At 41.5% G+C, this 16,634-nt stretch overlaps 1 protein-coding gene across 3 annotated transcripts in view; it reads left to right on the forward strand.

The window, feature by feature from the left end:
• arhgef12a (Rho guanine nucleotide exchange factor (GEF) 12a) overlaps positions 1-10,769 on the forward strand; it is a 50,393-nt gene extending 39,624 nt beyond the window's left edge. For 2 of the 3 annotated variants that reach the window (XM_078246217.1, XM_078246219.1), the window contains 26 exons: positions 324-366; positions 630-735; positions 902-1,039; positions 1,155-1,187; positions 1,753-1,867; positions 1,956-2,061; positions 2,149-2,352; positions 2,440-2,578; positions 2,673-2,705; positions 2,817-2,968; positions 3,233-3,379; positions 3,630-3,715; positions 4,467-4,592; positions 5,116-5,230; positions 6,711-6,811; positions 7,034-7,111; positions 7,266-7,341; positions 7,432-7,599; positions 7,822-7,909; positions 8,023-8,100; positions 8,180-8,274; positions 8,369-8,575; positions 8,697-8,918; positions 9,014-9,243; positions 9,348-9,423; positions 9,533-10,769. In XM_078246217.1, the coding sequence (XP_078102343.1) occupies positions 324-366; positions 630-735; positions 902-1,039; positions 1,155-1,187; positions 1,753-1,867; positions 1,956-2,061; positions 2,149-2,352; positions 2,440-2,578; positions 2,673-2,705; positions 2,817-2,968; positions 3,233-3,379; positions 3,630-3,715; positions 4,467-4,592; positions 5,116-5,230; positions 6,711-6,811; positions 7,034-7,111; positions 7,266-7,341; positions 7,432-7,599; positions 7,822-7,909; positions 8,023-8,100; positions 8,180-8,274; positions 8,369-8,575; positions 8,697-8,918; positions 9,014-9,243; positions 9,348-9,423; positions 9,533-9,543 (2,973 nt within the window). In that variant the 3' untranslated portion in view covers positions 9,544-10,769. The remainder of the gene's footprint in view (positions 1-323; positions 367-629; positions 736-901; positions 1,040-1,154; positions 1,188-1,752; positions 1,868-1,955; positions 2,062-2,148; positions 2,353-2,439; positions 2,579-2,672; positions 2,706-2,816; positions 2,969-3,232; positions 3,380-3,629; positions 3,716-4,466; positions 4,593-5,115; positions 5,231-6,710; positions 6,812-7,033; positions 7,112-7,265; positions 7,342-7,431; positions 7,600-7,821; positions 7,910-8,022; positions 8,101-8,179; positions 8,275-8,368; positions 8,576-8,696; positions 8,919-9,013; positions 9,244-9,347; positions 9,424-9,532) is intronic. The other variant, XM_078246218.1, reaches the window with a different exon arrangement.
• The last annotated feature ends 5,865 nt before the right edge of the window (positions 10,770-16,634 follow it).

The raw sequence follows: 16,634 nt of genomic DNA on the forward strand, positions 1-16,634 counted from the left end.
GTGCATGACGTCAGAGCAAGTCGGGATCAAGTCGGACACAAATCTAACCGGCATGCATTGGGCGGCGATCACCGGTGATCGATTCTGCGCAGACCTGGCTCATCTCGAACAAGCCTAATAATTGACTCATAGCTAACTGACTTTTACACCATTCATAGGTTATGACATGTGATTATGAGTGCTTTGATTTATGATCTGCCCTCACATTGACATTGACTATCTGGACTTATATATATGTATATATGTATATTTACTCATTTCTTTTTTTCCCCAATTTGTTGTCCAAGTGTAAAACCTTTTATTTAATTTTTTTTTTTTTACAGAATTTGAAAGTTGCAGTTCCTGAATCCATCTCTACTGATCTCGGTAAGTATTTCATGCTGTGCTTTTGCTTCATTTGGTTGTCTGCAAAGTGTCATTTTAAGTGTCACTTTAACCATTTGGCCATCCTCATTACACAGTCCCTGTAAGCCATGCACACTCCCAAATAAGGTGTTAAGAAATCTAATGCTCTGATGGTTTGGAAAGTATTGCTTAACCATAACAGTGCATATTAAGTGTGCACTTGACATAATCCTGTCAGAGAATTGGCGTACACTATATGCAAGTGTGTGTGCATGTGTTTCCAGACCGGCGGCGGACAGAACTGATCCCTGAGGAAATAAACAGACAACACGTTCAAACACTGCAGGACTCTCTGCTCCCTGACATCCAGAAGAACCTTGAGGATTTCAGGTAAACTTGTCAGCTCTGAATTTTTATTTACCATGGTGTGGTAGGTTCTGATTAATTGCAGAACTTGGGAATTTGGTTCCCACATCATGCAAATGGGGAAAAAAAATAATTATAAAAAATGATCAACCCAACCACAGTATATGACTTGATATGTTGGCACATGTAGGCAGAAGCGCAGTATGGGCTTAACGGTGGCTGAAGTAGAGTTGACCAGACTGGACCAAGAGAGAGTCAGAGACCGTGTCGCTCTGGAGCGAGAGCGGTCATATGCTGAAAACATCATCGCCAAGATAGAGGATATCCTGTAAGTAGCACATGCACACACAGTTACATGACACACATGCCATTCATAACAACATATGCTGCGCGCATGCACAAATATTTACAAATACCTCTTTTTTTCTTTTTCTTTTTTTTAGGTTAACTACTCAGACCACAGAGGAAGAGAAATGGTAAGCCAACTTTATTGATTAATAAAATGTAAGACTTCAGGGGCTCTCATGGCCTCTCGAACCATCTGTGTCGTCATTGCATTTACAGCCTGTAATGTGTCCCACAATAATATAAAATAACATATTCATTGCTTTATTTTACTTTGTGACTCCTTTTTAATGAATTATATTATTTAATGATATCTGTCAGTGGTAATCACTTTTTTTTAACCTTTAAAGTATAGTCTTTGAAGTTTCGGCAAATAACACAACATATTGCTGTCATCCCCCACAGTTTACAAATTAAACATTAGGGCAGTCTCTTAAAGAAAACATGTAATTTATGCAGCGTGTTTATATTAAATAATTCAAAAGTGTGACTGATTGAAACAGTCTTGTTTGAAATGCCATATGGTCGCAGCGCACCCCAGATGGTTTGTGTAGAAAATGCACAAGAAGGACTAGTATGACATATGGTGCATGTCGCAATATGGACACTTCAGATTGTAGCATCCTGTTGTTTTGTCGGTTAGAATTCAAAATGGAGCAAGTAAACTCAAGTGTGGTCCCTTTTGTTTTCATTTAGCACTACAATGCAGTATGTCATTTATACATACATGAAGCACCTTGGTGTGAGGGTCAAGGAGCCTCGCAGTCTGGAGTCCAAACGGGTCAGGATCAACTTTCTTCCCAAGATCAAGGTACTTAACATTGCTTTTTGCGCCTTTATCCTTCTTCCTCTCCCTTTATCATCTCCCTGACACGCCCCTTGTTTTTAATGAAATACAGAAAAGCATCAAGACAGAAAAGGAAGGAGAAGAGAAGGTGAAGAAACCCAGATTTCCCAGTATCCTTGGACCTCAACGTCGGCCCAGCCGCATTGAAGCAGCATCGGGTGAGTTAGAACTTTTGACTAAGAGGAAATTATGACACTTCTTCTTAAGCTTTTCCAAATTTTGACTCCACATTTCTCTGTACTCAGTGGGTAAAGCCTTGGATGGTCGGCCCAGGCCGCAGAAACAGTTGTCTCAGCCTACGCTGGGGGCAAGTGATCACATGGAAGCTGTTCGTCTAAGAGGCAGCCAATCGAGCGAGGGCTCTGAACTCACACACTCCATGTCTGTCAACACCTCATCCCCAAACAGCGCCACCTATGGCTCAGACACTGGCCGAGACACTGATATGGGTGAGCTACTGAGCGAATGGACTTAGCACATCAATAGAAGAAAAAGACAGATGAAGCGACGATTTCTAACTTGTTACTTGTTATCAGGTGGGACTCCGACCTCAGGCCCCTCCAGGCTGAGTGACGGCCTTCAGTCCGATCCTCTTGACGGGTTGCCGTACCCTGCTTCTCCCTTTGACCTTTACAGCCTGGACCAACTGCAAGAGGATGACAGAGAAAGCGACAGGTGCATTTACAGACACATTTGCAGTAACACTTTGGCTTCCTTACATAGAGAATATTTATTTTTACCTTGATTTTACTGTTAATCGTTTTTGTAGAGCCCATGAGGGAACACCAAAGGCCATAAGAAGGTGAGGAAACCTTATCATTTTCAAACTTAAATTCATCTAAACAAAAGTGGTGATATGCAGTGTTGAAACCTTAGTAACCAGATGAAAAGCTAACTTTCTGTCTTGCCCTAGGCTTGAGGGACTGGGTGCAGCTGATGTCCAGAGTGAGGACGACCAGGGAACGGACTCTGAGCATGACCCTCCAAACTGGCAGCAGCTGGTGGGACGAGAGGTCCTTGCGGGTCTCAGGTCTCACGAAATCAAGAGACAGGAAGTCATCAATGGTGAGGACATGGCTTACCGCTTCACATCATATGACATATTTCATTAAAGCCATATTTATTTTCAAAGAATATAAGAGGTTCCCCCTCAGTGTGCTTAAAAGTCCTGTTGTGTAATAGAGTATAGTGAGTAGAAGGGAGAAGAAAGAGATATGCAGCAGCAGAGCATCTGCTGGGATCCAACCCAAGTTGCTATCGAATGTACATCATGTTGCGATGTGCAAATGATCTGCCATCTTGAATTAACATCTTGCATTGTGTCTGCAGAGCTGTTTTATACAGAGCGTGCGCATGTTAGGATGCTGAGAGTTTTGGACCACGTTTTCTACCAGAAGCTCTCCAAAGAGTCCATCCTGCCTCCGGCGGACATCAAGAACATCTTCACCAACCTGGACGAGATTCTACAGCTGCATGGTACACACACACAAACACACACATCATAATCCAACATAAATTCTTATCTACACATGACTGATATTGAACCATTAAGACACAGTAAAAGAAAATAATCAAACTAAAGTTTAAAGTAAAACTAACTACAACAGCAGTACACACAGTACCCTCACATTTTCATGTTTTATTCTTCATCTTTGTTATGTTAAACACACACACACACACACTCTCTTTCTCTCTGACTGTCCATTGGTGCCTCTCTGAATTTCAGTTTCAATACTGGAGCAAATGGCAGCCGTTCGGAAGAGAAATGAGTCTTCAGTAATTGATCAGATAGGAGATGACTTGCTCTCCTGGGTGAGTACAATTTTCAGGCTGAAATTGTATTTCCTCTTTCAAACATTTTCTTATATTGAATAAATTTCGAGATGACTGATGTGGTAGGAAAAAAACGTATTGTGCACAAAGAAATTGAACTGTTGCCGGAAATTGCTTTATAGCGAGAAATAAAAATGTTGATGTTGGCATGAAATTGCTTTCTTCGGCCTCAATTCTGTTAGTTTTGAAATGTCATATGTACAGGAAAATGGTTATTTAGTTTTAATATGAGAGAGAAGGGGTTAACATTAAATCCTGAAAGACAAAACCTTAGACATGGCACAAAAGTACAAACTCTGCCAATAAATGTTATCACAGTGGAAGCAAGCGAGTGAAATGGAAGCCTGTTTCTCAGTAAATGGTTATGTCAGACAATGCCCTAGATTTGGCTGACATCTCGGTATCATGTGTGATACATGATACCGATGATAGATGCGAGTTAGCTGCATATCAGCTGGCAGCCTTGTCTAAAATATCTCTATGGGGGATAAATACGGTAAACGGTCCCCTGAGGGTCTGAGCATTGATGTAGTCTACATTTAAACTTAAGCTGTCTCACCTACGAGGTCTATTAAGCCTGGCCCCCTTCTGGGAGTTGCTGCTCACTGTAGTGGTTAAATACTAGACATTTCCATGGCAACTACCCCTGACCCAGATCGACTGAGTGACTGATCACCATCTCTGTCCGTCTCTGCCCTGTCCTGTCCTGTCCTGGGTTGGGTGGTTACAGTTCAGTGGTGGAGAGGAGGAGAAGATCAAGAAGGCGGTGGGGACTTTCTGCAGCAACCAGCCTTTTGCTCTGGAGATCATAAAGACCAAGCAGAAGAAAGACTCGCGGTTTACATCGTTTGTCCAGGTACTGACATTATGCTTTATAAATTGGTTTAATCTTTGAAATGTCTAATTAGCTACTATACTGAATGAATGCTCAGAATATGTCGTACAGAGAAGTTAAACAAGCCATATATATATATATATATATGTATATGTGTGTGTGTATGTGTGTATATGTTCAAAAAATGTAGCTGAAATGTCACTTATCTGGGTAAAAACATAAGGTACATTTAGTGTTGCTCAGTCACCATTAATACTAAGTATTAATCTTTTAACAAGTCTTGTTAAAAGATGGCTGTTTGGGGCGCCCGGATAGCTCATATATAGAGGATTACTCCTCGACGCAGCGGGCCCAGGTTCGACTCCATCCTGCGGCCCTTTGCTGCATGTCATTCCCCCTCTCTCTCCCCTTTCATTTCTTCAGCTGTCCTGTCAATAAAGGCCTAAAAATGCCCAAAAAAATAATCTTAAAAAATAGAAGAAAATTGCTGTTTGGCGACAGCTTAAGTTCACCCCTCCTGTATAATCTTTCTTATGCTTTGCAGGAGGCAGAGAGTAACAGACTGTGTCGCCGACTGCAGCTTAAGGACATCATTCCCGTAGAGATGCAGCGGCTCACCAAGTACCCCCTGCTACTAGAGAACATTGCCAAGTACACAGGTGCTTTAATGTTGCCTTACCAATCAGAGTACCTTCACAACAGTTTACAGGGATTTGTGCATGTTGCACATTGGTTATTGTAGTGCACAAATTACTCTACATACTAACTGTGTGCATGGTCTTGGATGTAATAATGATTCAAAACAAGATATTTAAATAAACAAAAAATGTGGCAAGTAGATATTAGTCATATTGAATGATAATAGAATAGCTGCAATTAATGTCAATCATTTTTGATTAGTCTACCGATTATTTTCCTGATTAATTGTTTGTTCTATAAAATGAAAATTCCCATCACAAGTGAGTCCAATGTCCAGATGTCCCACAGAAGAGTGGGAAAGCAGTACATTTTTGGCATTTCTGCTTTAAAAAAATTGCTTTATAGTTCAATCAAAATTATTAGATTAATTTTCTTGCGTTGGACTAATTGCTACAGCTTTATAATATAGTATAGTAGTATATATAGAGGCAAGAGACTCAATGTGATTAAAGCATACAATAAGGCACCTGCCAGCCACTTGTTTTGGCTGTGGACACACATGAAGCCTAATGATGTCAACATGCCTGCAGGAGGAGCCACAGAACAGATTTGTGCATTCATACAAACCACTTACAGTTCCTGCAGGTACAAAAACTGATGCCATCCTGCAGTCTTATTCAGACACTTCAAAGTCTCTTCCACTCAGTCACGAATACTTCGTCAATCACTGACTCTGTCACAGGGAGAGAAATTGTGATCTACTTTTAAAAATGACAGTTTCAAACCAATATTGTACTTATTCTCTCCACCATTGCATAGCCTTTTAGACTCTCCTGACTTGACTAGAAATGAATTCTTGCTTTTAGTTCAACTGCACTGCTGCAACACCCCTGCATGTGACATCCATGAGAAGAGTTCAATTATCGTATCCAGCTCTCTTGTCTCTCCTGTGAGCCTCAAATCAATTTGATCCTATGAGGCAACTAATTCAATATGGAGACAAATGTACTCATGTTGCAAGTAACCATGGAAATGAGGAATACAGGAATACCTAGTTTGCATTTTTTTTTTATTCCAAATGTAATATAATACAATAGATAAAGATGGAACTCTTGAGAAAGATGAAAGTGGATAAAAATGGACCAAATGAAGTCTCAAGCAAGGTTCTGTATGGCAACATACCAGCCATTAGTGAATTACAGAGACAAATGGAGAGATTAGCATTTTAATGGTCCTGGAGCGGCAGTGCACATTTTGGGAAATGTCACAACCATTATTTGGTCCATCATTTTAGTCTTGGCTGGGGTTTGGCTCTCACACAGAGAATGCACTAACGATCAAGTATAACCAGCTATTACGGGATGATAATGCCCCCCTGCTTTATCATAATTTTTGAGAATGATTGTGTATTAATGGATAGAGGAAATATCAATTTGCCGGACAGCCCCCCGCAGAATTAAGGAGGCCTTACTTCTTATTTGATGTCGTCATATCTTTCAGACAACGCAGTGGAGAAGGACAAAGTGAAGCAGGCAGCAGACTGCTGCAGAAAGATCCTCAATCACGTCAACCAGGCTGTGAAGGAATCTGAGGACAAGCAGGTAGGATGTTTTTTTAAATCTCCTTTCCAATTCATGCCATCCCGTCGACTTTTCTCTTCCTCCCCTTCAGTCTCATCCCAAGTCCTTCCTTTTTCCTGCGCTACCACAATTTATTTTTTCACTACCTTCTTTGCTCCCCAGGCAGTGGCTTCCTTTTTTAAAAAAAGGAGCTTACTTATCCCCTTTCCTCTGTTTCCATTTCTCTCTCCATCCTTCCTCTAGAGGTTGGAGGACTATCAGAGAAGATTGGACCTCTCCTCTCTAAAGCAGACAGACAACCCCATGATCCTGGAGCTAAAGGTGAGTTATCTACACAACTCCATTTAGCGTCAGTTAAAGCACACTCACTTGTTGTACACCCACATACTCTGCTTGAAATATCTTCTCAGTAGAAAGGTAGGTGTGGAAAGTACTTATAAGCTTTCAAATAATTTTCCCGTTCTACCTCCTTCAGAATTTGGATTTAACCAAGAGAACCATGGTGCACGAGGGACCACTGTCATGGAAAGTGAACAAAGACAAGACTATTGGTTTGTAATCAGCACATTATTGCAGTTTGATTGAAACTTTGACATTGCTTCCCAAAACTAAATATAAGTGTCCCCTGTGTCGCCTTTCAGAGTTGTACACACTCCTCCTGCAGGACATCCTGGTTTTGCTACAGAAGCAAGATGAGCGTCTGATCCTAAAGTGTCACAGTAAAAACCTGGCAGGCACCGCAGATACCAAACATATCTTCAGCCCCATCATCAAACTCAATACTGTGCTGGTGCGCTCTGTGGCCACAGGTCAGTTACCACCCAATCTCTTTTCGGTTTTGCATTTCACAAAAATGGCGGAACATTAACTTCATAAGTCAGGATCAGGGCAAATCATCAAAACGAACGAACCCCTTCCTATACGACATCCAGGCATACAACCCAGAGGAAGGTATCGGGAAGTCCTGGCTTAATGCACAAAATTGTGATTAATCTCACCCTGAACCTTCTGTCCACACTCTCTCCCGCCAGACAACAAGTCCTTCTTCGTCCTATCCATGTCAGAAAACGGAGCCCAGATCTATGAGTTGATGGCGCCCACAGTTTCAGATCAGAGAACGTAAGACCACATACCTTTTGATTGATTAATTCAATTTGTATTGCTCCAGTTGTTAAATGTGCTAATAACATAATAATAATTAAATAATAATTTCCCCCCCTCCTTTGCACAAGGTGGCAGCGTCTAATCACCCAGAGAGCTGATGCCATGAAAGTCAAACCTCACAGCGTCATACCATTACCTCAGACTGAGTACGTTGTTCAACCATTTTTCTATTTGGTTCTCAGGGTTTGAGCTTGTTACTAACATAAGATGTTGCTTGTGTGCCAGTGGGGAGAGAGACAGCGTGGAGATCATTACGGCAGGTGTTTCCAGGCTGAGTCGAGACCCAGACCGCACATCCACCGGCAGCACCCAGTCCACAGGTAGCTGAAGAAACAGGTTTTCCCTCTGTGTTACTTTAAATATTCTACCCTGGTCAACTGTGTAGAAAATCCTTCTCTAATTATACCCCCTCAGATAAAGAGAGCAGTCCAGCCCCTAGAATTGTGACGCAGAGTTCTCTACAAGGTAATAATCCCTTTGAGGGAGTAAAGGCAGAGGAAGAGGAGGAGGAGGAGGAAGGTTTTGTGGACCCAGAGCCTCCTTACCAAGTGGCTGAAGATGGCAAAGAAGGAGACTCGTTTAACATGTTTCCTTCCAGAGCAGACGAAGCATTGAAAACATGTAAGCACACCGATGACTCAAAATCTAAAGTGCTACATATGCAGCAAATGAATCATCTGTACACAGATATTGTGTGTAAATATAAAACGATCATAAACCCTTGTCCTCTGCTGTCCGTCAGTGGCAGCATTAAAGCAGGTGTTGGTGACCCAGCTGATGTCCCAGGAGGCTGTAGAGCAAACCAAACGCTCCACGGGGGCACGTCTCCTCAGGACCACCTCTCTGCGGACCCCTGTAGACAGCCGCGCACGGGTGATGGCCCACAATGGCTCCCAGACAGAGGACCCGACTCAGGACCTGGGCTCTGGGGACACGGGCTTCTTCGATTCTCCTGAAGATTATGGTGAGCCTGACAGTTTGAACAATTGATTTTTCATTATACATTTTTCCATGTTTCCACAGCAGTAGTCCTAAAAGGCTTCTTCTTAAATCTCTCAGCAGGGTATTTAGTCCTGGAGGCTTACGGTGGCCCAGGGGAGAGTAGCACAGATGATGACATCTTGGCATCAACCACAGGGAAGCAGCTGAGAACCTCACAAGGCTGTGCTGCCGACTCTGGCATCAACTTGAGGTTTTCTTCAACGTCACAGGCCGGCAGCCTCTCCTCTTTTAGCAGACAGGTCTTGTCTCACCTTAGAAACCTTCAGGTCAACCTCAACTACCTGAAGGTATCTAACAGTCACTAAGCTCACCAACACACATTCCTATAAAAACAGTGTGACTTTTACACACTTATATTGCCTGATCTGACCGTGAATTGTTTCTCTTGCAGGAGGTTGAGGCCAAGTACAATAATCTAATACGCCAAAGGCCAGAGAGGTCAGCAGCAGACACGGATGGAAACAAAGGTATCTCAATTCATGCTCAGTGTCAACATATGAATTGCTAGATCTTAATATATAAATCACTTCCTGCATCTGCTCTTTTTTTGATCCTACTCCTCATTTTTCCCCCCAGATAAGAGATAGTGGAAGTCTGCACCGCAGCCTTTGGCTCTGGTCCCAAAGAGGAAGTACCGACTTGTAGTCTGTTCCTACTTCTTGTGTCCTGGACTTTCTGGACATCTTATAAGCTTGTCCTCTCACTGCTGAGCCCCTTTTTTCCATCGCCATCGCCCACGTTTGCCACAGAGAATGAGAGACTTAGTGTGAGCAGAAACGTTTGAAAGGGTGGAGTCATCTTTGTGATGCTGCGCCCCCCTTTCATCAGCACAAGGCAATCAGGGAAGTGGGATTGCCCCCAAAACCTCACCCCTCAACCATCTAACACCCATTTTCCCCAGACCTCCCTGCAAGAAAGAGAACTTATACCAAAATGTACAAAGATGTGTGTTAAGAATATATATATGAAACACAAAACAAGAAAAGGAAAATTTTAAGATAATGTATTAAGATTTTTTTTATCCCAAGATGTATTTATTTTCTTTTCTTTTTTTAAGTGTTTCCCACATTGCTTGCATGCTTTTGGCCATGGTGTTAACTTTTTGGCTGCTTTTCCTGCTTCAGTCATACAGGGTTAGTTTGAGTGTTGGGTGCACGCTAGCATACAAGCACGCTAGCCTAGCGTACCCTTATGAAATGGCAGGAATATATTCAGACTGATAGAGGCCAGAGTTGCACTGGTGATGGATAGATCCCATTGTGTTACAACTCTTGAATTGTGTTAACGTCTGGAATTTCACATAAATTCTAGGTGTGGTGTTAACTAGAATGAAGAGTCAGAAGGCTCTGATCTGGTCCTGTTACATTTTCGTGCCGTCTCCTTCCTCCTCCTCCTCCTCCTCCTCCTCTCGCTGTGAGGGGTATTTTGCCTCTTGTCTCTTTTCCTTTGCGTGTGACTCTCCCCCTTCTTTTCCCTGTAACGCTTCATGGGTGTCATCCTTCTCCTTTTCCTCTCATCCCAGTGGCTTTTTTCGTGCTTATTTATCCTCTCCCACACTCTGTATGTCATGCTTCCTCATCTGCATTTGGGTATCTTGCCCCGTTCCCCTCTCTGTTACAAGGAGCGCTCATGCTCTTTCAGTATCAGTTCCTGACAGAAATGCTGCTTCTTTCTGCTGCTGTTGGCAATGCTGATCTGACTGCCTGATATTCTAATAATGTCATGAAGTTCATCATATGTACAATGATCAAGTTGAAAGGTTATGCATTACTTTAATAAATAAATGATGCCATGACACATTCAAAAAGAAAAACCTTACCTGTCTTATTTTTCTTTAAACTTTTATGCGCACCCGATTCCTTATGTGAATCTCATGAAAAGATATAAAATGACTACATTGACAGGCTGCTACATGGTCGGTAACTCAGTAAATTGTCATTCAGCGCTTACTGAATGACGGTTTCATTAATGGAGAAATGACTGAAGACCATTTTATCACTTAAAACATGATGAGAAAGATCAAGGACACCTATCCTTGAATTTTTACTCACCCTATTGTTAAAATGACTCCATTTTATCAAAGTGACAAAGAAACGTTCACTTATGCTATTAATCTATAAACTTTAAATAACCAAGTTGTCAGATCATAACTGTAGGGTACTCACCCCACTTATCTTTTACTGCTTGAATTTGATCACTGAACATAATCAGTGATATAAATCAGTATATTTAAACCCTAAACGGTCCACTGGTCACACTATATCTGTAACCTCTTGTCCTTACCTGTATCAGATAGTATACAATTTTCAGATGTCAGTATCTCATGGTGTGCTTGTTATATTCCCTGCTGATGAGGTGATACGATTGTACAGTGTTACAGCGACATGATTTTATGTTATTTAACTCTCTGTTATCTCTCCTTTAATCTCTCCTAATCACTTTTTACAGGGTGTCATAGGTCCTAATTAATTTAGCTAAAAATAACTACATAATTATCTTACTTGACTAAAGGCTTATTATTTAAACCTGTAAAAAGTGATTTTTCAGCCACTTGGGAGAAATCTGAACACACAACTACACACATTGCGGCAACCATGTTGGCAAACCGTTGCCTTCATTTTCATTCATTTGGACTCATGATTCTGTCCACTTGGCAAATGTTAGTCCAATATTCATTTTAGCTTTATCTGTTTTTTAGCCTTTTTGCCTGACTGACCTTGCAGTTTGGTGCTTGGCAGTTGGTGTACAGTGGGTTCATCAGAGCTTTTCTACTGAAAACAGCTGCCTACTGCGCCCAAAACGAGTTATGGTTAAAAAACAGTTGATTTAAAAATTGCCTTTAAGTCTTTAATATGGTTTCAGAAATTTCCCTGTGAGCTAAGGTGCATCAGTCCTTGTTTTTAGTTCATTGTTTTTCATTGACTATACTGTGTAAGTGAATGACTAGCTATTCAATAATGTCCAGGAGCATTTACGTAGACAGACAGTAATGTGAGTGACTGCTTGTTGCATTACAGCTGGCAGAGATTCAGTGTATTGTTAATGGATACAGGGCTTGAGCTTTGGGTATTTGAAAGATGGTCTGTTTGTAAGTAACCAAAATTCAATGACATAGGAGATGTTGAGCATGTTTTTGCCTGAAGCCATTTCAAAATTGAAAACAGGGTTGGATATTTGGACATTTTGGAGCCTTTTAATTTGATCCTCTTGGTCCGATATCAAGAATTTCCCTTTGGCCTTAACAGAATGCGGATGTTTGGCAGCACTAAATGTCAGGAAATCAAGGAGGAATCATCAGAGAGGTTTGATCAAGGACACCAGAGAAGGTAATGAGCATTACCAGCAGGTGGCAAACTTCCACCATTAAACATCCAGTCAAGAAGACCCACCCTGAAACCTGCAGTGACATCAGTGTTTTAAATAACCCAGGGTACCTTTTGAGTTTCCAGATACATTTGACTCTAGTGTCTGACAAATAAATGGACCAAGGAATGTATCCAGTTTGCCTCCGTAATGCGACAAAGCTATTGTCAGCAGGACCCTACAGAGGACTGTGCAGCATTTATTGTGACTTTGTTGGGGCTTAGTGCTACCTATAGTAGTAGAGTATGCCTGGCAGTGATTGTGCTTGGTGTGTCTGAGTGGAAAGCAGGAGGACGCCTCACAGTCTGAATGACATGCTCCCTCTTTTTCTGTCCCCGTCACCCTGACTGTAGGCATGCTGCAGTGAAACAGAGGGATAAGTAGAGAGAGAGAGAGAGAGAGAGAGAGAGAGAGAGAAAGGATATGTTTTGAGGAGACAATGAGAAGCCAGACAAGGTATGAATTGGAAATTGGGGGTGAAAAGACGATAAATTAAGAGTAATAGAATGGAAGAGGAGAGGGACAGAGTGTGATAAAGACACAGGGAAGATGATGATGAGAGGACAGAGGGAGAAGAGAGGGGATGGTAATTGATTGTCTCATTTCTCCACATGCACCTGTCACCAAGCTAATTGGAGTGGCAGAGAGGAGAGAGGTGTCAGTCACATCAGAGCCTTTCAGGAGGGCAGTTCGTGTCAAGCTCTGATGAGACGAGCCTTTCTCCTCCTTCTCCTCCTCCTCCTCCTCCTCCTCTCTCTGCTATGTAACAGTGCTGTGAGTCAGACAGCAAAATGAAGCATCATCCTTTAACCAAAGCTTTAACCAAAAGCAAAGACCTGCATTGTTGTTTTCTCATTTCCCCCAAAATGTTGTGTCATTCTTTAGATATAGTATAAGAAAATGGAACAAAACACATTCACCCACATGTTTTCAGATACTGATTTGCATAAATTATACATATCCAAGACTGAAAATCAAGTTAAGGATTTGATGTTTATTTGATGCTGTGTACCACGAAGAACTGTTGCGGGTGATTATGGTGGAGCACATCATTATGGTTGTTGCCATGGGGCTTAATTCTAAGATAAGGATGCTTGACTAAATAACTCACCTGTGACAGGAAACAAATAAGGAGAGTTCTCTGGAGAATGTGGGCTGTTTCATCCACATTTCACCAAACAGCTTTGCAATCATCAAACTCTGAACAAAATTCACATATATGTGTGCATGTTTCTGTCCCAAAAGAGTTTCTCATTAATATGTTAATGCATTTACAAGTGCATCTATTACCATTCTGATGCTTTGGGTCTTATATATTTACACAGCCTGTCTCTGTGCCAACAATGTACCACTATATAGAATTGAAACAAACTGCTAGTTGCTACAGCTGGTGTTTCACATAGAAAGGTAATCAGTGTCACTACCCATGTTAAACCTGATGTTGTCACTCAGCAAATCATGCACAGAATGGACATCATTCTCTATTCTGCGCGCCTGACTCTTCATCTTTGGTGGAGATCATCAATATTCAAACGTGTGTTTGCAGCGGGATGCACACGCGCATCATCGTGAGCTGCTGTTCTTACCAATAAACATTCAGTCGCCAGTGGAATCAGCAAGATTGTGTGCGGTCAATCTTAAGATCAGTCAGCAAAATAATTAGTAATACCCTCCATTACTTCTGTGTATATTTTCTAGCAGAGTCACAGTAGGGTTGTTTTCCGATGCAATAAATCAGTCTAGTTCAGCTCATCAAATAAAACCCATTATATCTCAAACTGTGGAGGAAACAAATAAAAAAGAATATAAGGTGGACTGCTCCTAAAAAGTTGAAGTTGGATTAAAATAAATAAAACTATTCAAATGGTGATTTGTGGCTATATTCTTTTTTTAATGGGAGGAAGGGAAGGTTTGTAACTACTTGTCAAACTAGAACAAATAGTTCCCCCCTGCTTTTAAGTATGTTTTATTGTAAATATTTACATTTCAGAAATGTTATACACATCAAGTATTAGAAATTAAAACCATAATTTTTTGTCAAAGGCCTCTTTCCTGTAATCAAGTTGAACTGTCAAATGCATGCCATACTCAATCAAGAGCATACTGTATGATGCTCGTATGTAACACAGTCACCTCAATTATAACCTGTTTCCCAAACTGGAACCCCTGACCTTATGGGATTGATTTCAATGCTGCACTTCTCCCCCTCCATTGAGCGGAAGCCAATATGTGATGGATTGGACTGAAGATCAATGTGCTCTCCACAGTCTGATTAATCCATGGCCTCTCTAGAGCTGTCCCAAGCACAACAATGAGCCAGGCAAGATGTGGATTGCTGCAGAAGTGTTATGCTGGTGCAGAGAAATGAATGAACTGACCCCTTCAAATGGCAGGAATATGCTAAAATATGTCTTGCCGAAAGAGCACAGAGTCATGTATGCCAAACAGCAAAGGATACCCAAGCCTATTCAGTGGCTGTTGCTATGGGACACTTGATAATCAACCTAATAAATAGGCACCTGTGGCGTGGCTTGGTGTTGCCCTGTCTAATTACCACACCGTACTTTGATGAAGTATCTGGGTAAAACGCTTCAGGCAGGCCAGCTGGCATGAAGAGAAACCAAAGAGAGGCATTGAGCTGTGACCTGTGACAGAGCTTAACGTAGCTCAAAGCCGCAGCAGATATCGATGGCACTTTTTGGCAGCCGTGTTTTTGCTGATTTTGGTGACTAGTGCTGGCAAGGTACACAGCTGCCAGGTTGGGCAGAGAGTGGGTGTATGGTTTTGTGGACAGTGCCATGAAAACAGAGAAAAAAAGGGGAAAATAAAATCAGAAATGAAAACAAAGCGATATGTTGTGGGTTGATAGACATATGGCTAGAGTCAGCTCCAGATGCTGGATTTGGTCGAGAGGAGAAATTGATTAGATAGTTATCATCCTTAAAGTTACAATTTCAAAGATCTCCGTATTGTTCTCTTTGGCGGCACCTATGGCGATAAGTGGTAATTGCAGGTGTGTTTTTGGATCTCACTTTCCAGAGATCCAAACAGTGTGATTTTTCCTGGGAATGTTGCCACAGACACCCAGTTCATAACACTACCATAGGCTCGATCATCATTGTGTTACCTCATTTGCCGAAAGTAAATTAACAGACTTTATATGGTTGCCACGATCTACACACATAAGGAGAAGAGTAATGCAAAAAAGAACACAACACAGTAGAAAACATCTTTCTTTTAAAGCTATAGTGCGTAGTTTCTGTCTCCCCCATGCAGAATTCTAAGTAATTAAAACAAAACTGTTGGCACATCCACATGACAATCCACAAGTCTTCCGCACGCACTGCCCCCACCCCTCCTCTACGCAGTTACTAGTAGCCAAGGAGGACACGGAGGATTAAAAAAACATGATGGACTCTTCAGAAGAGGTAATAATCTTCGCTCAATTTTCTGTGCACAAGAGTCACCGGACGACACCAGTTTCTGAACACAGCCAGAAAGAGTTTTGTGGCTGAATTGGCTTTGTAGCAACATATTTGGCAATGGCATGAATGTAACGGACGTTTATTAATAAAAAAAAGTTACGCACTAAAGCTTTAACCATAAAAAGAAAAGCTTGACATTTATTTGCTTTCCTGCCGAGACTTAGATGAGAAGATAGATAGATAGATAGATAGATAGATAGATAGATAGATAGATAGATAGACAGATAGACAGATAGACAGATAGACAGATAGATATTTGGGAAACCAGCTGATTCGTGCATGTGGTCATGTGACCTGTTGCCAATCAGGAAGTGATAAAAAGCTCACCAGATTCAGTCATTAATCCCTTACCTCTCACTGAGTGCACTGTAGTGTGTGGATTCTCCTGTTGTGCCCTGTGTGTTCAACCTGTAGTTTCTTTAAAGTTAAGTTTCTTTGTATGTTTCAGTTTACCACTGATGTGACTAATGAGCTGCTGTGGCTGTAGAGCTCTGGAAAATACTGCTTTGGAAATAATTCCTCCTCCTGCATTAACTGTGCTATAGGAGTTTGTGTTCTTGCAAAGGGGACCAGTCCAGTCACTGTTTTGTACGGTTATTTTACCATTTTGTTTCTTTTGGTTATTTGCCTTGGTTGATAAAGTTTTTGTGATTTCATTTACAAGTGGTCTGTAGATATATTTTTGATGGAAGTTTTGACATAGGTTTCTCTCCTCGATTTGTGAGTTGGTCACACGACACACTAATTAACATAAGTAAGGGTATAAAGGGTTCCTCCTGACCCTCAATAGGAGGTGGCGTTGTCAGGTCTGAAAGGTTGTATGTGCTCAG

The sequence above is a fragment of the Sander vitreus genome, chromosome 3, assembly GCF_031162955.1.
Source record: "Sander vitreus isolate 19-12246 chromosome 3, sanVit1, whole genome shotgun sequence".
Lineage (NCBI taxonomy): Eukaryota > Metazoa > Chordata > Actinopteri > Perciformes > Percidae > Sander > Sander vitreus.